The sequence below is a fragment of the Salvelinus namaycush genome, chromosome 8, assembly GCF_016432855.1.
Source record: "Salvelinus namaycush isolate Seneca chromosome 8, SaNama_1.0, whole genome shotgun sequence".
In the NCBI taxonomy this organism is placed as follows: Eukaryota; Metazoa; Chordata; class Actinopteri; order Salmoniformes; family Salmonidae; genus Salvelinus; species Salvelinus namaycush.
Window position 1 is genome coordinate 21,437,422 of NC_052314.1, and position 21,809 is coordinate 21,459,230.

General features: G+C 43.3%; 1 protein-coding gene across 1 annotated transcript in view; it reads right to left on the reverse strand.

The window, feature by feature from the left end:
* Window positions 1–21,809, reverse strand: part of LOC120052509 (breast cancer anti-estrogen resistance protein 3-like) — a 60,685-nt gene that overhangs the window by 32,316 nt on the left and 6,560 nt on the right. The window contains exons 2-3 of the mRNA XM_038999460.1: window positions 19,364–19,721; window positions 353–386 (exon numbers count right to left, since the gene is read on the reverse strand). Of these exons, the coding sequence (XP_038855388.1) occupies window positions 353–386; window positions 19,364–19,713 (384 nt within the window). The 5' untranslated portion in view covers window positions 19,714–19,721. The remainder of the gene's footprint in view (window positions 1–352; window positions 387–19,363; window positions 19,722–21,809) is intronic.

A 21,809-nucleotide genomic window follows, 5' to 3' on the forward strand; every position in this document is an offset into this window, starting at 1 on the left:
CCTTGATGTCAGATCAACATCTTGTGTCAGAGGTCCCTGAGTGCTACTAGCATTCTCACACCTCAGAGTTACAAAACTAGTCTCAACTGTTTTGTAGGAATTAGTGTCATATCAACTTCAAAAAGCTGAACTATATCCTTACAGTATTTGTTGTCTGGTAGAAAACGTAAACCTGTATGACTGGTCTTGTCAGTCCTGACTAAAACACCATTCAGATAAGTGATGAATCAAACCTCAATATTTCTGACCGCTTCTGAATCAGTTGAAAAATAAAGTGAGATAACAAAACAATAGTGACACCTGTTGAGCCCTGTGTCTCAGCCAGATGTGTAATGGTTGAGTGGGTTCCTACCTTGACGTACTCCATGGTGGGATCCATGCTGCTGCTGAGGTCCCTGGGGAACAGAGACAGAGACAGGGTTCTGTTGAGTGAACACATTTCTACTGGCTGCTGCTGGTCCCTTCCACTCCCTCCCTGTGCTGTGTTGTGTCTGCAGAGCTGCTGCTACAACCCTGGCTGCTGACTGAGATTCTACCTCCTCTCTGACAGGAGTGGCAAGCTCAGACACCACCTGCCCCCGCCCCCCCCCACTTGTCTACCCAACCAGCCCCCACACAAGTCACAGCCACATGTCCCCTTCTTCTGACCTCAGTGGCAAATTCACAGAGGGGTAAGAAACTCCCACATGAGTCCTTTCTCTGTTACATTAGATGAGAAAAAGGGGTTTAAACTGTCCCTGTCATTAGCAGGGCTAGTCCTCCATAAATTCTCAGAACCAACTCGAGATGTCCATAATGGATTTTGAGAGGAAATCAGTTCTAAAGGCTGAGAGGAGTTCATTTCAAATCCCTGAGGACGAGACGATGCCTCCTCAGGGTTCTGCTAAACATTCTGTTTATTTGAGTTATGCCTCTCTACTTTACTTTTTTCTCCAATATTCAGTTTTTTTGTGTGTTTAAGAGTAGTTGAATCCAAACCCTTGATGCAGAGGCCTGACAGGGGGGGGAATTAATTCCTTGAGCCTTTCACCACTTTTCCCATAGAGATTGTGAAGGGGGAAAAACACAAACATCATATTTAAGAGCCTCTGTGGGGGGCGGGTTATGGCATTGAACTGGGAGGATGTGTTTTTAGTGCTCTCCTGCCTGCCAATTTCGGCTAAACTTATTTTTATCTCTTATTTTTAATCCTGGTAACATGAACACCAATTTTGTTGGACAATTTCAGGCATATCTACATCCATTATGAATCCACTTAAACATAGTCCTCCTAAAACAAGAACAACATCTCGCATCGACAACATGGTCCAAGTGTCACGCCCTGACCTTAGAGAGCCTTTTTATGTCTCTATTTGGTTTGGTCAGGGTGTGATTTGGGTGGGCATTCTATGTTTCTTATTTCTAGGGTTTGTGTTTCTATGTTTTGGCCGGGTATGGTTCTCAATCAGGGACAGCTGTCTATCGTTGTCTCTGATTGGGAATCATACTTAGGCAGCATGTTTTGCCACCTTAGGGTGTGGGATGTTGTTTTTTGTTAGCTCTCCGTAGCCTACGGAACGTGACGTTCGTTGTTCTTTTGTTGTTTTGTTTGGTGTTTGGATTTAATAAAGAAGCATGAACACGTACCACGCCGCACCTTGGTCTCATCCTTCCGACGAGCGTTACACCAGGCTAGGCCAGTTAGCCCTGCTAATTCAGCCAGCTCTACTAACCCAGCAAGCCCTACAAGCTCCTCACACCACAAATCCGACATGACAACCAGCAAAGTAGACAACCAGAACCAGAAGCAATCTCTGCCATGAGGGCGGATTTTTCCGCAAAACACGAAGGTGTCCTAGCAGGGATTAGTGAGGTTAAACGTGACCTTCAAGCCTACTCCACGCACATGGACGAAGCAGAGGAACACATTAGCATGGTGGAAGATACTGTCGTCACTGTCAAAACAACGACCGAAAAGTTGGATAAACAGTTGGCGGACCTTACTTCAAAACTAAACTCGAGAACCACCACAGGAGGTCTAATTTGAGACTACTTGAAAAAGTGGCAAATGATGACGCAGTTGCATTTCTCTCTCTCTCTGTCTCTCTTGCATTTCTCTCTCTCTCTCTCTTGCATTTCTCTCTCTCTCTCTCTTGCATTTCTCTCTCTCTCTCTTGCATTTCTCTCTCTCTCTCTCTTGCATTTCTCTCTCTCTCTCTCTTGCATTTCTCTCTCTCTCTCTTGCATTTCTCTCTCTCTCTCTCTCTTGCATTTCTCTCTCTCTCTCTCTCTTGCATTTCTCTCTCTCTCTCTCTTGCATTTCTCTCTCTCTCCCTCTCTTGCATTTCTCTCTCTCTCTTGCATTTATCTCTCTCTCTCTTGCATTTCTCTCTCTCTCTCTCTTGCATTTCTCTCTCTCTCTCTCTTGCATTTCTCTCTCTCTCTTGCATTTCTCTCTCTCTCTCTTGCATTTCTCTCTCTCTCTCTCTCTTGCATTTCTCTCTCTCTCTCTCTCTCTTGCATTTCTCTCTCTCTCTCTCTCTCTTGCATTTCTCTCCCTCTCTCTCTTGCATTTCTCTCTCTCTCTCTTGCATTTCTCTCTCTCTCTCTTGCATTTCTCTCTCTCTCTCTCTCTTGCATTTCTCTCTCTCTCTCTCTCTCTTGCATTTCTCTCTCTCTCTCTCTCTCTTGCATTTCTCTCTCTCTCTCTCTCTCTTGCATTTCTCTCTCTCTCTCTCTCTCTTGCATTTCTCTCTCTCTCTCTCTCTTGCATTTCTCTCTCTCTCTCTCTCTTGCATTTCTCTCTCTCTCTCTCTCTTGCATTTCTCTCTCTCTCTCTCTCTTGCATTTCTCTCTCTCTCTCTCTCTTGCATTTCTCTCTCTCTCTCTCTCTCTTGCATTTCTCTCTCTCTCTCTCTCTCTTGCATTTCTCTCTCTCTCTCTCTTGCATTTCTCTCTCTCTCTCTCTTGCATTTCTCTCTCTCTCTCTCTCTTGCATTTCTCTCTCTCTCTCTCTCTTGCATTTCTCTCTCTCTCTCTCTCTCTTGCATTTCTCTCTCTCTCTCTCTCTCTTGCATTTCTCTCTCTCTCTCTCTCTTGCATTTCTCTCTCTCTCTCGCATTTCTCTCTCTCTCTCTCTCGCATTTCTCTCTCTCTCTCTCTCTCTTGCATTTCTCTCTCTCTCTCTCTCTCTCTTGCATTTCTCAATTTCAATTTCAATTCAATTCAAGGGGCTTTATTGGCATGGGAAACATGTGTTAACATTGCCAAAGCAAGTGAGGTAGATATTATACAAAAGTGAAATAAACAATACAAATTAACAGTAAACATTACACATACAGAAGTTTCAAAACAATAAAGACATTACAAATGTTATATTATATATACAGTGTTGTAACAATGTACAAATGGTTAAAGCACACAAGTTAAAATAAATAAGCATAAATATGGGTTGTATTTACAATGGTGTTTGTTCTTCACTGGTTGCCCTTTTCTTGTGGCAACAGGTCACAAATCTTGCTGCTGTGATGGCACACTGTGGAATTTCTCCCAGTAGATATGGGAGTTTATCAAAATTGGATTTGTTTTCAAATTCTTTGTGGATCTGTGTAATCTGAGGGAAATATGTCTCTCTAATATGGCCATACATTGGGCAGGAGGTTAGGAAGTGCAGCTCAGTTTCCACCTCATTTTGTGGGCAGTGTGCACATAGCCTGTCTTCTCTTGAGAGCCATGTCTGCCTACGGCGGCCTTTCTCAATAGCAAGGCTATGCTCACTGAGTCTGTACATAGTCAAAGCTTTCCTTAAGTTTGGGTCAGTCACAGTGGTCAGGTATTCTGCCACTGTGTACTCTCTGTTTAGGGCCAAATAGCATTCTAGTTTGCTCTGTTTTTTTGTTAATTCTTTGTGTCAAGTAATTATCTTTTTGTTTTCTCATGATTTGGTTGGGTCTAATTGTGCTGTTGTCCTGGGGCTCTGTGGGGTGTGTTTGTGTTTGTGAACAGAGCCCTAGGACCAGTTTGCTTAGGGGACTCTTCTCCAGGTTCATCTCTCTGTAGGTGATGGCTTTGTTATGGAAGGTTTGGGAATCGCTTCCTTTTAGGTGGTTGTAGAATTTAACGGCTCTTTTCTGGATTTTGATAATTAGTGGGTATCGGCCTAATTCTGCTCTGCATGCATTATTTGGTGTTCTACGTTGTACACGGAGGATATTTTTGCAGAATTCTGCATGCAGAGTCTCAATTTGGTGTTTGTCCCATTTTGTGAAATCTTGGTTGGTGAGCGGACCCCAGACCTCACAACCATAAAGGGCAATGGGCTCTATGACTGATTCAAGTATTTTTAGCCAGATCCTAATTGGTATGTTGAAATTTATGTTCCTTTTGATGGCATAGAAGGCCCTTCTTGCCTTGTCTCTCAGATCGTTCACAGCTTTGTGGAAGTTACCTGTGGTGCTGATGTTTAGGCCGAGGTATGTATAGTTTTTTGTGTGCTCTAGGGCAACGGTGTCTAGATGGAATTTGTGGTCCTGGTGACTGGACCTTTTTTGGAACACCATTATTTTGGTCTTACTGAGATTTACTGTCAGGGCCCAGGTCTGACAGAATCTGTGCAGAAGATCTAGGTGCTGCTGTAGGCCCTCCTTGGTTGGTGACAGAAGCACCAGATCATCAGCAAACAGTAGACATTTGACTTCGGATTCTAGTAGGGTGAGACCGGGTGCTGCAGACTGTTCTAGTGCCCGCGCCAATTCGTTGATATATATGTTGAAGAGGGTGGGGCTTAAGCTGCATCCCTGTCTCACCCCACGACCCTGTGTGAAGAAATGTGTGTGTTTTTTGCCAATTTTAACCGCACACTTGTTGTTTGTGTACATGGATTTTATAATGTCGTATGTTTTACCCCCAACACCACTTTCCATCAATTTGTATAGCAGACCCTCATGCCAAATTGAGTCGAAGGCTTTTTTGAAATCAACAAAGCATGAGAAGACTTTGCCTTTGTTTTGGTTTGTTTGGTTGTCAATTAGGGTGTGTAGGGTGAATACATGGTCTGTTGTACGGTAATTTGGTAAAAAGCCAATTTGACATTTGCTCAGTACATTGTTTTCATTGAGGAAATGTACGAGTCTGCTGTTAATGATAATGCAGAGGATTTTCCCAAGGTTACTGTTGACGCATATTCCACGGTAGTTATTGGGGTCAAATTTGTCTCCACTTTTGTGGATTGGGGTGATCAGTCCTTGGTTCCAAATATTGGGGAAGATGCCAGAGCTAAGGACGATGTTAAAGAGTTTTAGTATAGCCAATTGGAATTTGTTGTCTGTATATTTGATCATTTCATTAAGGATACCATCAACACCACAGGCCTTTTTGGGTTGGAGGGTTTTTATTTTGTCCTGTAACTCATTCAAGGTAATTGGAGAATCCAGTGGGTTCTGGTAGTCTTTAATAGTTGATTCTAGGATTTGTATTTGATCATGTATATGTTTTTGCTCTTTATTCTTTGTTATAGAGCCAAAAAGATTGGAGAAGTGGTTTACCCATACATCTCCATTTTGGATAGATAATTCTTCGTGTTGTTGTTTGTTTAGTGTTTTCCAATTTTCCCAGAATTGTTTAGAGTCTATGGAGTCTTCAATTACATTGAGCTGATTTCTGACGTGCTGTTCCTTCTTTTTCCGTAGTGTATTTCTGTATTGTTTTAGTGATTCACCATAGTGAAGGCGTAGACTCAGGTTTTCCGGGTCTCTATGTTTTTGGTTGGACAGGTTTCTCAATTTATTTCTTAGATTTTTGCATTCTTTATCAAACCATTTGTCATTGTTGTTCATTTTCTTCGGTTTTCTATTTGAGATTTTTAGATTTGATAGGGAAGCTGAGAGGTCAAATATACTGTTAAGATTTTCTACTGCCAAGTTTACACCTTCACTATTGTAGTGGAACATTTTACCCAGGAAGTTGTCTAAAAGGGATTGAATTTGCTGTTGCCTAATTGTTTTTTGGTAGGTTTCCAAACTGCATTCCTTCCATCTATAGCATTTCTTAATGTTACTCAGTTCCTTTGGCTTTGATGCCTCATGATTGAGTATTGCTCTGTTCAAGTAGACTGTGATTTTGCTGTGGTCTGATAGGGGTGTCAGTGGGCTGACTGTGAACGCTCTGAGAGACTCTGGGTTGAGGTCAGTGATAAAGTAGTCTACAGTGCTACTGCCAAGAGATGAGCTATAGGTGAACCTACCATAGGAGTCCCCTCGAAGCCTACCATTGACTATGTACATACCCAGCGTGCGACAGAGCTGCAGGAGTTGTGACCCGTTTTTGTTGGTTATGTTGTCATAGTTGTGCCTAGGGGGGCATATGGGGGAGGGAATGCTGTCACCTGCAGGCAGGTGTTTGTCCCCCTGTGTGCTGAGGGTGTCAGGTTCAGGTTCTTCTCTCTCTCTCTCTCTCTTGCATTTCTCTCTCTCTCTTGCATTTCTCTCTCTCTCTTGCATTTCTCTCTCTCTCTCTCTCTTGCATTTCTCTCTCTCTCTCTCTCTTGCATTTCTCTCTCTCTCTCTCTCTCTTGCATTTCTCTCTCTCTCTCTCTCTCTTGCATTTCTCTCTCTCTCTCTCTTGCATTTCTCTCTCTCTCTCTCTCTTGCATTTCTCTCTCTCTCTCTCTCTTGCATTTCTCTCTCTCTCTCTCTCTTGCATTTCTCTCTCTCTCTCTCTTGCATTTCTCTCTCTCTCTCTCTCTTGCATTTCTCTCTCTCTCTCTCTTGCATTTCTCTCTCTCTCTCTCTCTTTCATTTCTCTCTCTCTCTCTCTCTTGCATTTCTCTCTCTCTCTCTCTTGCATTTCTCTCTCTCTCTCTCTTGCATTTCTCTCCCTCTCTCTTGCATTTCTCTCTCTCTCTCTCTTGCATTTCTCTCTCTCTCTCTCTTGCATTTCTCTCTCTCTTGCATTTCTCTCTCTCTCTCTCTCTTGCATTTCTCTCTCTCTCTCTCTCTTGCATTTCTCTCTCTCTCTCTCTCTTGCATTTCTCTCTCTCTCTCTCTTGCATTTCTCTCTCTCTCTCTCTTGCATTTCTCTCTCTCTCTCTTGCATTTCTCTCTCTCTCGGAAGCTGATGTGCTCTTTCAATGCACAAGGGGTCCGGAAAGTTGTCCGGCCCCAATGACTCGGGAATTGAAAGAGCCCATCTGCATCCTACTCCTACAGGGCAGAGAAACCACCCCTCTCCTTGAGTCCTTAACATTAAGTTTCTCAACTTTCAAGACAAAGTCCGAGTGATGCGGAAAGCCAGAGCTATGGGCAAGGTGATATACGGGGACAAAGAGATCTTGTTCTTCCCTGACCTATCTGCGGACCTCCGCCGAAAAGGAAAAGGCTACGACAGGGTCAAACGACCAGCTCAAGTCCCTCAACATTGCCAATGGAATATCTGACCTACAATGGATGGTCACACGAGTTTGAATCTCCCTCAAGCCGAGGCGTTCATCCATGGCATACAACATAAATCTTCTTCCTAGTCATGTTGTAGCTGTGAAGTTTACCACCACTCTGTACTATGGAGAATTAAACCACCTTGGATTTTGTGACTGTTGGCAAGCTAACTAACAATAACTAATGTATTAACTGCTACTGTAGTACAGTAGCTAGCATAACAGTTAAGTGAATAATATGGTGAGCTTGCCCACTCAGTTTCCTTATATTATTTGTTGCCTGTACAGTATGTGCTCATCACTTAGCTCAGTTTCTTCTATATGACAGGCAAAATAGCTGTCCATTGAACATTGGACGTCATGTTTAAGTTTATTTATGTTATGTTGATAATTCTCTTCCATTGGATTAAATAAAACACTGTAAAATGTTTTATTTAACCTTTATTTAACTAGGCAAGTCAGTTAAGAATAAATTCTTATTTACAATGACAGCCTAGGAACAGTGGGTTAACTGCCTCGTTCAGGGGCAGAACGACAGATTTTTAACTTGTCAGCTTGGGGATTCAATCTAGCAACCTTTCGGTTACTGGCCCAACACTCTAACCACTAGGCTACCTGCTGCCCCAAAATGCTGACGAAGATGTTTAGCTCCATATCAATGGACACATCGGGACCTTGTTCATTCATCCTGCACTACCGAGAAGCATCGGGACTACTTTATATGAAGACTTAAGTTTCAATCATATCCTTGGACTAAAATGATTGACACTCATGTGCAAGCCTGACTTCTACATCATGTGCAAGGGCCTTTGGGTAACGTAGCACATATTCAATGGTATATATTTTTCTCACATAGCCTGTTAATTTCTGATCTTTGATACTTTTTGGGGATTATAAACTTATCATGGTATACTACGTTAATGCTATATGTATGGGCCATTTTGTTACTTGGTAGCTACTAGCTATTTTGGACTGTCCATACTGTAATGTTAGCGTTAGTCAGGCTTCACTGACTAGCATTACTGTTTTAGGTGGAGCTATTCTTTGCTACTTTCAAACGAATACTACGTGATACAGTATTTCACATATCATCTTGCTAGATATGCGTTTTGTTGTGATATTTCACATAACATCTTGCAAAATAGGCCTTTTGTTTTGTTTGTGAGGAGTAATGGCAGAGAGACGGTAAGAGACACTGTTTTATTTTAGTTTTAGGTTAGACTACTCACTTTAATGGATCAGTCGTCCACCAGGCTACACTCTACGATTAGGGGGAGGTGGGAGAGGAAGCGTTGGGTGTCTCGGTTAGGGAGACAAGGGAATGGTGTTCAATGTTTTACTGTTAGTATCGATTTATGTTTGTTTGTTCCAACAGATCTTTACATATTTTTCTCACTATAAAATATTAATGCGGTCCTTGTAGTTACTAAACATATTTTAGATATGCCTTTATGCTATAGCGTATTCCATGTTTGAATCTTCGGTTAAATTACTTCAAATGTAAAACTTAATTTTACTTTGGGGAATGTCTGTAGAGTTTGTAAACCATCCAGGCTGAAACAGGTTATTACTAGGCTTAAACAACTACATTCATCTATTGTGTTCCTACAAGAAACTCACTTGTTGAAGGATGAGCTACTTAAACTACGCAGGAGATGGCAAGGGCAAGTAAAAACATCCAGTTTCTCCTCTCATTCTCGTGGTGTTGTGGTTTTAATTCACAAATTTGTTCCGTTTCAAGTGGATAATATTATAACTGATACAGCAGTTAGATACATTTTGAACAGGGAACTATTTTGAATGAGCGTATTAATCTGGTTAATGTTGATGGTCCTAATGATGATAATCCCAAATTCTTTGGGAATGTATTTCTATCGATAGCCTCCCGTCCTGGTAAAGTCCTAATAGCAGGGGGTTTTAATTGCACTCTTGATCCTCATCTAGACCGCTCCTCTGGTTTAGACACTTCCCACTCGCTGAGTAGAAAGAAATTACAGCATTTCATTAAGGACTTGAATCTATATGAACCTTGGAGGACTCAGAACCTGAGTAAAAGGGAGTCTTCATGTTAAAAGTAGTATAGACTACTTTTTAGTTTATTGCTCATTGGTTCCCAATGTAGCAGGAAGTGGATATGATAGTATTGAGTGACCATTCCACACTGAGTGACCATTCCCTTGTCATTATTCTATAGGGATACAAAACTAGTAAAAGGATCCTCTCGATGGTGCTTGCATCCCAGATGGTTACAGGACCCAGACTTCTTACATTAAGTTGGAGTGCATATAGATGTATATTTTACATTGAACACTGACCAAACGTCAGCGAGTACCAGATGGGAGGCTTTCAAAGCATATATTAGGGGGCAAATTATAAGTTTTACCAGTTTCAAATCAATTAAATCTGAAAATGAGAGCGATGGACAGCAAAATCTGAGAATTGGAGAGGGAAGCTTTTTTGGAAAACTCAGTAGAAATAAACCAATAATGATTTACTCTTAAAGCTCAAGATGAAGAACGTTCCACCTCAAAGGCTGAAACAGTCCTTCTATGATCAAGGTGAAAAACATGGTAAATTGCTGGCCTGGTGCATTAAGAAGTTAAATTCAGACAAAGCCATTAATTGAATTCATAATATTAAAGGACAATTATCAATGGATCCTGTAGAAATAAACCAAACATTTGCTTCCTACTACAACACACTTTATACAACTCTGAATCTCTCGAGAACTTAACTAATCAGACATCATTTTTGGATGGTCTTGATTTTCCCTCTATTTCAGAAGACACAAAATTGGATCTGGAAAGGAATTGAATGGTGTTGAAATATCTGATGCTATTTCCAATATGAAGGGAGGTAAAGCGGCAGGTCCAGATGATTCTCCCAATATTTAAGGACAAAGTTCCAGGTCCACTTTTGGATATGTATGCTGAATCCTCTCAGCAAGGTTGTTTCCACCTCTCTCTAAGGAGTGCTTTAATCACTCTTATTCGGAAGCCTGATAAATCCCCAACAAAATGTGAAAGTTACAAACTGATTTATCTTCTGAACTCCGACTCAAAATGTTTTGCTAAAGCTTTAGCCAGGGGATTGGATAGAGTGCTCCCATATCTAACACTCAAAGACCAAAACAGCTTTGTGAAAAACCGTCAAGGTTTTCACAATGTGAGGAGAGTACTAAACATAGTGCACGTGTGAAGGGTCCCCTGATACTGTCATACTCTCACATGATGCAGAGAAGGCATTCGATAGAGTTGAGTGGTCATATTTATTTGAAGTGCTTAAGAGATTTGGGTTTGGGAACTACTTCTGTAAATGGATTAAGATATTATATACCGACCCCACTGCAGAAGTTGCCACTAACAACTTGATTTCACAACCTTTTATGCTTTTTCGGGGTATGAGACAAGGATGTCCGGCCAGTCCAGGACTCTTTATTTTAGCTATAGAACCCTTTGCCATTGCAGTAAGGTCCCATCCGTCAATTAGTGAAATTAAAACATTGGATTCTGAACATGTATGCCGATGATACCCTCTTATTCTTAACAGATCTAAAGAATTCTATCTCTTCCCTCTCCAATATAATTAATAACTTTGGTCAGTTTTCTGGGTTTAAAGTTAATAAAACTTTAACCCTCTTCTATCCTTTTCCTCAACAAGCAAGAGAGACTGAATCCAGTTGTACAGCATCCATTTGTGAATACAGAACAAGGTTTCACATATCTTGGTATTAAAATCACACCAGAAATTGGCTCCTTGACTTCAACAAATTATGAACCCATGGTAACGAGTGTAACAGAATCCATCAACAGATGGACATCATTGCCTATATCTATTATTGGTCGAATAAATATCATTAAGATAAATATTCTGTTCAAATTTCTTTATCTATTTCAATCAATTCCTCTGGCTCAACCACCTTTATTTTTTCACAAAGATCAGAAAGATACTCTCAAATTTGATCTGGAGCAACAGAAAACCAAGGCTTAGACTTTCTCTTCTTTATTTGCCCTATGACAGAGGGGGGTTGCAACTTCCACACCTACAGTGGTATTACTGGGCTGCACAACTTAGGGCTGCAATGTTTTGGTTCTCCAAGAAACCATACTTACCCAGGCTGCAGACTGAAATGCTGTCCACAAAAGGCTTAACTCTGTATGGATATTTGTACTCTGCTCCCTTTAAGAAGCTAAAGAAGAATACTACTAATCCCTTTGTTAAAAACCTCCTAACTATGTGGCATAAAGTACAGCAATATCTGGGCCAATCCCCTGTATTATCCAGTTTTACACCAATTTGGGGCAATGACAATTTCACACCTAGTAAAAATGACTTGGGGTTTAAAGAATGGCCAAGAAATTGTATTGTTAAAGTAATGGATGTATTCAATTAAAAAGGGCTCATGTCATTTGAATAAATAAATGAAAGATTTAACTCACCACAAAAGCCTTTTTTCAAATATTACAATTGAGAAGCTTTATTTTTTCCAGTCTAAAACAATCTTCCCTACAATGTCCTTTGACCACTTTAGAAACTCTCTCTGTTAGTATGTGTTATGGGAGAGGTCAGATGACGTCATTATATGGGAAAATGGTAGATACTCATAAAGACAACTCTGATAGTAAGAGACTTCAGTGGATACAAGTTATGCAGGAAGATATTTCAGCAGAGGACTGGGGTATGATATGCTCTAGAGCTCAGATACAGACAATAAACACCAGCCTGAGATTGTTGCAATACAATTTGATAATGAGAACATATATATCACCTGTTAAGATCCACATATTTGACCCTAATATCCCAGACCTGTGTTAAATGTAACACGCATTTAGGCACCTTGTATCATTGCCTGGAGGAATGTGCTGAGATACAACAGTTTTGGAGCTCAGCACTGCACTATATCTCTGAGATGACCTCTACCCCAATACCATTAATCCCTAAATTTTGCATCCTAAATCTTTACCCAGGGAATTCCTCTTTACATAGGAGAGAGACGAAAATGGTTGACCTCTGTCCATTACAAGCTAGACTTTCAATTGCTCTGCACTGAAAGTATGTCAGTTCACCCTCACTTGGTCATTGGTTAAAATAATTCACGTCAAGCCTGGCTCTTGAAAATGTACTTATATAGTGAAAAAGAAAGCCCCAGAGTTTCATGATATTTGGGATCTGTTTTGTGACTTTTTGCAAACCGGTGATATTGTAGAAGAATTGGAAGGTGAATAAGTGAATATTAGGTGAATATTGTCTATAGTCGAAGCGTAATCTGCATTATTATATACGACTGAATATAATACTTTTTATGTATTTTTATTCGAGGAAATGTGTCTGTGAATGTTTGGTTGTTATGCTTTTGTCTCTTTGGGTTGGGGGGGGGTATGTGTGGAAATAAAGAAATCCATGTATTTCTGTAATTGTTGATATGGAACAAATAAATATGTGTTCAAAAAAATGTTTTAAGAAGAGCCTCTGTGGAATAGAAAACAGTGGAATGTTGACCCTTAAAAATGTTGGCTAAGCGAGCAGGTATCCAAACCAAAGAATTTACAGTAAGATTATTATCTAAAAATAACTCACCAAACTACTTTGATGGCCCTTGGTCTTTCCTTTTCTCCCTAATTTTCTGAACAGGGCGTGAATGCAGCAGGAAATACGGTGGCGAATAAAGTCAACTGGAAAGAGTATGTTTGCTGCATCCTGAGAAGTTCAGCGCCGGCCACTAGCTCTTAAACAGCTCCTCAGCTCTTTCTCCATTTAGCTTCTGTACGACCGCGTCTCATCTACTCACTGAACTTGGAGAACTGAACTTTCTCTCCTCTGTCTATTCTTTCATGTCAGCCTACACAATAACCTGGCTTTTCTTTCAGCAGGGTGAGTGGGTGGTTGTATGTCACACCACCTCAGAGGAACACAACACAACACAGGCAGGCTGCTGCGCTGGCTGGTTCAGCTCTGAAGTCGCTCCCTCCGCATAAGAATAAAGAGCTGGCCTTGTTACTCAACAACTACAGCTACAGTGTTAGGTAACATCACAATCAGTTCACAGTGTGGTGATATCACACAGTTCACAGTGCGGTGGTATCATACAGTTCATCGTGCGGTGGTATCATACAGTTCACAGTGCGGTGGTATCATACAGTTCACAGTGCGGTGGTATCATACAGTTCACAGTGCGGTGGTATCATACAGTTCACAGTGCGGTGGTATCATACAGTTCACAGTGCGGTGGTATCATACAGTTCACCGTGCGGTGGTATCATACAGTTCACAGTGCGGTGGTATCATACAGTTCACCGTGCGGTGGTATCATACAGTTCACCGTGCGGTGGTATCATACAGTTCACCGTGCGGTGGTATCATACAGTTCACCGTGCGGTGGTATCATACAGTTCACAGTGCGGTGGTATCATACAGTTCACCGTGCGGTGGTATCATACAGTTCACAGTGCGGTGGTATCATACAGTTCACCGTGCGGTGGTATCATACAGTTCACAGTGCGGTGGTATCATACAGTTCACAGTGCGGTGGTATCATACAGTTCACCGTGCGGTGGTATCATACAGTTCACCGTGCGGTGGTATCATACAGTTCACAGTGCGGTGGTATCATACAGTTCACAGTGCGGTGGTATCATACAGTTCACCGTGCGGTGGTATCATACAGTTCACAGTGCGGTGGTATCATACAGTTCACAGTGCGGTGGTATCATACAGTTCACAGTGCGGTGGTATCATACAGTTCACCGTGCGGTGGTATCATACAGTTCACAGTGCGGTGGTATCATACAGTTCACCGTGCGGTGGTATCATACAGTTCACCGTGCGGTGGTATCATACAGTTCACAGTGCGGTGGTATCATACAGTTCACCGTGCGGTGGTATCATACAGTTCACCGTGCGGTGGTATCATACAGTTCACAGTGCGGTGGTATCATACAGTTCACAGTGCGGTGGTATCATACAGTTCACAGTGCGGTGGTATCATACAGTTCACAGTGCGGTGGTATCATACAGTTCACAGTGCGGTGGTATCATACAGTTCACAGTGCGGTGGTATCATACAGTTCACAGTGCGGTGGTATCATACAGTTCACAGTGCGGTGGTATCATACAGTTCACCGTGCGGTGGTATCATACAGTTCACAGTGCGGTGGTATCATACAGTTCACAGTGCGGTGGTATCATACAGTTCACAGTGCGGTGGTATCATACAGTTCACCGTGCGGTGGTATCATACAGTTCACCGTGCGGTGGTATCATACAGTTCACCGTGCAGTGGTATCATACAGTTCACAGTGCGGTGGTATCATACAGTTCACCGTGCGGTGGTATCATACAGTTCACAGTGCGGTGGTATCATACAGTTCACAGTGCGGTGGTATCATACAGTTCACAGTGCGGTGGTATCATACAGTTCACAGTGCGGTGGTATCATACAGTTCACCGTGCGGTGGTATCATACAGTTCACCGTGCGGTGGTATCATACAGTTCACAGTGCGGTGGTATCATACAGTTCACAGTGCGGTGGTATCATACAGTTCACCGTGCGGTGGTATCATACAGTTCACAGTGCGGTGGTATCATACAGTTCACAGTGCGGTGGTATCATACAGTTCACAGTGCGGTGGTATCATACAGTTCACAGTGCGGTGGTATCATACAGTTCACCGTGCGGTGGTATCATACAGTTCACCGTGCGGTGGTATCATACAGTTCACCGTGCGGTGGTATCATACAGTTCACCGTGCGGTGGTATCATACAGTTCACAGTGCGGTGGTATCATACAGTTCACAGTGCGGTGGTATCATACAGTTCACAGTGCGGTGGTATCATACAGTTCACAGTGCGGTGGTATCATACAGTTCACCGTGCGGTGGTATCATACAGTTCACAGTGCGGTGGTATCATACAGTTCACTGTGCGGTGGTATCATCCCCAACCTCTTGGGTCCGAGAGGCTAGAGAACAGAGATGTTGGGAGGCAGAGTGGAGATTTGATTATTTTTCACAGAAAGAGGATGAGCGAGGCCGCAGGCCAGCCAAAGAGACTCTCCCTCTGATCGGTTGAGCGTCAGCCAAACCACAGCTGTATCGTTTCGCAGAGAGAAAATGTGTACCCTACTCAACCACTGACTTTCCCCAAACCTCAAGTTCAAATGGATTTCAGTCAAGCCAAGGACAAGGACAGGCCAGGTCACACACAGACGACCTGGCTATAATTGGATTTCCGCACACAACCTCCCCTTCTCTGACTGACTGACTGAGAGAGAGGGGCACTTGACATGCAACACTCCCTCAGCCCTACAGAGAGGTCAAAGGTTGTTCTGGATGCCTAAGGCACATGCACATTACTGACTCAAGGGGCAGTGTGACTCTATTGGCAAATCCCTCAACTTTTACACGTATAGTACAGTGCATCAGCACTCTACGGGGCACAAAATAACTTCAATCAAGTCACCTTATTGAAGTCATTTTCATTAATAAATGCATACATATACTACTCACACTGAGTGACCATCTGGCCATGAAATAGTTAATACAGGAGAAACTGGGTGAGGTGAAGGGGTGTGAATGATTGGCCCAGGGTGAGTCGGATATATCTCTTTATTTTACAGGGTAGCTGCAGGTGTGTGTCCCCTCAGATAGAACATGTTCTGTCCCTCAGCCGCCTGCTGGCTGGTTCAGCTGGGGAGAAGGACAAGTAGCAGCAGTCTTCCAAAAGCAGAACCAGCACCTGATGCTCTGCCCTGGCTGAACATTATAAACAGAACTACAAACACATTGACAGGAATTATAGTGTATACACTGTGATTGGCTTAGAAGCGTGTCAGTCCCACAGACAATCAATACAAATGATGGTGTACAGTAAATGTTTGTTCCGTGGCTGTGTTTGATATTGGAATTGAAGGTTCACTGTACCTAACCAACCACAGCATGGTTTGATCATAACAATAGCATATTTTTCCTGGATTCAGGTTAGTGCACAGCGTCCTTGGAAACATCGAGGCCTGGCATCATGACTTATCTCTGTTGTAATCCCGAGGACAGCCTTCGCATGGCGGAAAACAACAATACGTTCCTTGAAAAGATGTGGTGTGTGTGATGTCTATTCGCCTACCTACATGGTCCTATCAATGTACTGTACATACTGCAGCTGCAGCTCCATGTTTTTGTTTTTGATCAGAGTAGTTTATTCAGAACTGACCCTGGCAGTCAGATATCTGGAAAAACACTCTCTTCACTTTTTTTTTAACCTTCACCACTGTTCCCCATTCTCTAGCCTTGCCTGTTACCATACAGGCGTCTGGCCCAAACTCAGCAGCAGCCCATTTCTCAACAGAACAAACAGAGAAGCTCAGTCAGTCTAGATTCTGAGCTCACGGCCAGCTCCAACTTTAATCAGCCCTTTCATCTCCTCTACGAGGCTGTAAATCTCCTCTCCATCTCAACCTGAGTCCAACTCGTAAAGGATTTGCAGGCACACCGTAGCCAGAACTGTCTATCTCTCCCTGGAGCTGAGTGAGTGAGCCCTGGGTTATATGGGCTATCTGGCTATCTGGCCTATACATACGCACACAGACAGACTGAGGTCAGGGGTCACCTGAAAAATGTCTCCCTTTGTGGATCAATCCAGATAGTGTCATCGATACAGAAAAAACACTGATTAAGTAGCGTGTCGCTGAAGGATGGAGCACTGTCTGGGGCAAGGGTCAACAGACAGTCAGGGAGACTAACAGGTCAGCACAAAGAAACATAGGTTTATTTAAAACATGTACAATATCCATGGAACAACAATTAGCCAAGTAGTTCAATCAGTGAGCAGAAATGAAGTGGTCATTCACTCATGTAATCTCCATGAAAAGAGATGATAGAGTGGCATATCCTCCCATCTGAAGTTAAGGACAGACGTATCTTTTCATAACAGAGCAGGACAAAGACCTTTGAGTAATCCTGAAGTCTCCCCCTCTAGCCAGCCACAACCAGTCAACCAGTGGCCTTAAGATAGACACAATGGGGCTGCAGTCCTGTCCTGTAGCAGGCAGCACAGTGCAGGCAGAGTGGGTCCCCAAGAACTAAAGCTTTTATAGTGTTCTGTTAGCCTTCATCCCTGTCCATGTTCCCACATCAGTGTCTAGAGTTACAGCAGCAGCCACAATCGGATACACTACAGCTGGACTCTGGGCTGTGTACTTAATGCCACAGGATCCCCTGTTCAAATCAAATGTTATTGGTCACATACACATATTTAGCAGATGTTATTGCGAGAGTAGCGAAATGCTTGTGTTCCTAACTCCAACAGTGCAGTAGTGTCTAACAATTCACAACAATACACACAAATCTAAAAGTAAAATACATATATAAATATTAGGACGTGCAATGTTCTGAAGAAGACACTACACCTCAGGGCTCTCTTCAGTACCTCTCTACCCCTCCTCTGCCTCCCTCCTTCTCTCTCTCTCCCTCCTTCCCTCGCTTTGCTGAGGCAGACAGTCCTCTACCCTTGTTGTTCCTCTTCACCTCCACTGTGTATCCCATAGTGCCAGAATGGAGGTTGTTATGGAAACCAGTGGCTAATTTATTCTCTTTCCCTTTGTCTAGTTTTTACCTTCACTAACCTCACCAGCTTTATGGGGATGAAATACTAGACCAATATTAGATAACCTTCAAATGTCAAGGGATGGACGCAGCCTTTTCAGTTCTAATTAACACCCACCTCGCACCCCAACCCCCTTCCTCCACCCAGGCCCAGACATATTCTGTCTGCCTGCTCAAAGCGTGTCTAAAGAGGGGGGCTGTGTTTCATTCTGTCCCGCGCTGCTGGGTTGCTCTGGTCTACAGTGTCACATAAAGACATCCTTCAGTGATTTAAAAAAAAACTTTTACTGTTAAAAAGCGATATCCCAAGCATAAATACAGTTACTTTCACACACTAAAGGGTAAAAACAATGTTTGAGCAAAATATATATATATTTTTTTTTTTACACAACTGCACAAGGAGTAGCACATTCAATGAGTTGGCCTGGTGGGAATCCATGATGTCATCGGACTCCCCTTTGCTTAAGGAACAATAAAGGAGCAATAGAGAACAAAAGATGAAACCCCCCCCCACTTGTGCTATGTAATGATTTGCCTGGACAACCTATTGAGATGTGCCTCTTGTTAAGTAAATCAGGAGTTAAATGAGGTGAAAAGGAGACTGGAGTGCCACTTTAAAACTCTGCCACACAGGATCTAACTCACAGCCAGGGCTGTCCGGGCCTATATACCTCAACTAGAGACAAGCTTTGTTGTTGTGTTGGGTGGTTTATATCACCCTAAACAGAAGCCTCCCCGTCACTCCATCTCTGTGAGATGTGTGTATGTTTTATTATGTCTCTGCCCACAGTTTTCTGGGCTAATCACATGAATTGATGCTGTGGAACTTCTACCTTCACTTGCTGTGTTATCTGAGATCAAGCTAGCCCTATCAGCAGTCTGACACTGTTGTGTTTCAGTAGTGAATGCAAGGTGCTGTGGGGAGGAGGAAGGACCAAGCCTCGGATAACATCTAGAGGGGGCCAGAGTGAAGCTGCATTGCAGTGACTCAACAGGGCCTGAGGGATACAGCCCCTTGCCCTGACAGACAGTAGCAGAGAGGCTAGTGCTAACATGTGCTGCTCACTGATTATATCTCAGCTGACCTGCTTACCATGGCAGACGCTTGAAACTGGGACACTATTTCAGAGTGAAGTAGTCTCAGTCAGTCAGGGTGGTGATAGCAGCACAGTACTCAAGTAGCTTTGAAGCGCGACCCCTGTGTCTTATTTTACAAAACACAACTATTTGTTTTAGATTGTGTGATATGAACAAAGGAAAATGTAGTATTTAGTATTTATTAGGATTCCTATTAGCTGCTGCCAAGGTAGTCCTAAACTAGTCCTAAATATAAAGCATTAAAGGATGTGTGTCTGTACCTGTATGCAGAGTGGCCTTCCCTCCCTGTATGGTAAGGCTGGTGTTCCTCTATGATGTTGTGAATGAGCGGCGAGGAGGGCAGGTGGGTGCGGGCCGGGTGGGGAAGGGTGCCCATGTGGCTGTACATGTCCCAGGAGCGGGCAGGGCCCTGGGCCGGGGCTGGGGACCCTTTCTTCCTCCTAGGCAGAGTGCCGTGGATGGAGACACTGTGGTATCCGGCTGGGGGCAGCTCTGATACTGCAGGCCTGGAGGTCAGCAGGTCCATGGAGGAGGCCAGGGGACACTGCCTGCTGCCCACGCCCATGTGCATATTCCTGGGCAGACTGGCAAACTTCCCCTCCGCCATCATCCTCAGCTCTGAGAGGAAAGAAAGAGAGAGACACACATCAGAACAGATGGCAGGAGGAGTGGACTGAGGACCTACTTCCACCTAGAGGTTATATAAGGCTGGTTATCGCAGACGACTGTGTTTTCTCCTTGTTGTGACAATATCACAGACATGGTGTCCGGGACAGTAAACAGGTGCTGCTGATGCACAAGATGGGTGGCAACATTTACGTGCGTGCGTACATTTCCTCTTAAGCTGTCAGTATAGTACAGCACAGTGACAATGGCATTGCTACTGGATATGTTAAGATAATGTTATATACATAAGTACATTGAAATGATGCCAATGGCATAGAGACCACCATCCTTCATTTATCCAAGTCATAGTTCCACTGATGGTCACTCCCTCTCCATACAACCTCCCAGAGAGAGAGGAGCAGCAAGGAGCATGGAGACACAACTCCAGGCTATCAGTGAACCACCAGCCAGTCTGACTCTGACAACACAACAGCAGATAGGGATCTCTTGTTCTCTGTCTTCTCCAAAAACATGTTTACCTCAGTTTGGACCACTACGCCTCTAATTGGACAATGAAATAAAGACTCCTTTCTAAACCGAGAAGCTTTTCTGCTCAGCTTTCTGCTTTTATCTGTTGCCTCCAGCCAACTCCTTAACATGCTTAACAAGCAGAGAAACCAAATTCCCTCCTCGGCAGAGAGGGGATGACGTCACTTGTTGTTGCTGCTGTTTCCTCACCTGCTCCTCGAAGAGCAGCAGCACAGGATTACTCATAACCTGTTTAATTTCCTAAACTTGACATGGCATGTGAAGGGGAGTGAGTGTAAAACAAAATGGTCTGTCAATCATCTCAGGGTTTAGCTGTAATTTAGGTTGTTTGATTATCATACTGTAAGGGGTCAACTGAGGATAAAGCCTGCGGTCTTCATTAAAATGCAATTGTGTGGTGATGGAAGATAAAGAAAACCTTTGGTTATTAAGACCTCCTGGCACTTTGATCGTTTCTTAAAAAACAGCCTAGACAAGGCTGGTCACCATCCTTCACTGTGTTTTTGCTGGTGCCTTCACTGTGTTTTTGCTGGTGCCTTCACTGTGTTTTTGCTGGTGCCTTCACTGTGTTTTTGCTGGTGCCTTCACTGTGTTTTTGCTGGTGACCAGCCTTCACTGTGTTTAGGAGACTGGTGACTTCACTGCGTTTTGCTGCTGTCTTTGCTGTGTTTTTGCTGGTGCCTTCACTGTGTTTTTGCTGGTGCCTTCACTGTGTTTTTGCTGGTGCCTTCACTGTGTTTTTGCTGGTGCCTTCACTGTGTTTTTGCTGGTGCCTTCACTGTGTTTTGCTGGTGTCTTTGTTGTGTTTTTGCTGGTGCCTTCGCTGTGTTTTTGCTGGTGACCAGTCTTCACTGTGTTTTTGCTGGTGCCTTCACTGTGTTTTTGCTGGTGCCTTCACTGTGTTTTTGCTGGTGACCAGCCTTCACTGTGTTTAGGAGACTGGTGACTTCACTGCGTTTTGCTGCTGTCTTTGCTGTGTTTTTGCTGGTGCCTTCACTGTGTTTTTGCTGGTGCCTTCACTGTGTTTTTGCTGGTGCCTTCACTGTGTTTTTGCTGGTGCCTTCACTGTGTTTTGCTGGTGTCTTTGTTGTGTTTTTGCTGGTGCCTTCGCTGTGTTTTTGCTGGTGACCAGTCTTCACTGTGTTTTTGCTGGTGCCTTCACTGTGTTTTGCTGGTGTCTTTGTTGTGTTTTTGCTGGTGCCTTCGCTGTGTTTTTGCTGGTGACCAGCCTTCACTGTGTTTTTGCTGGTGCCTTCACTGTGTTTTGATGGTGTCTTTGTTGTGTTTTTGCTGGTGCCTTCGCTGTGTTTTTGCTGGTGACCAGTCTTCACTGTGTTTAGGACACTGGTGACTGGCATGGTATGCTGCTGACCAGTCTATTCTGGTATGCTGGTCACCAGCAAAACCAGCATCAAAGTGCTTAATTATTAAGACTGAACATTACATGTATTATAAGGCCTTACTTTCAGGTTCTAGTTTTCCCCTAATACAGTAGCCACATCAGGCCTGCAAGACACATCAGGCTGGCTTGCAAATAGATTTTTAATTCCT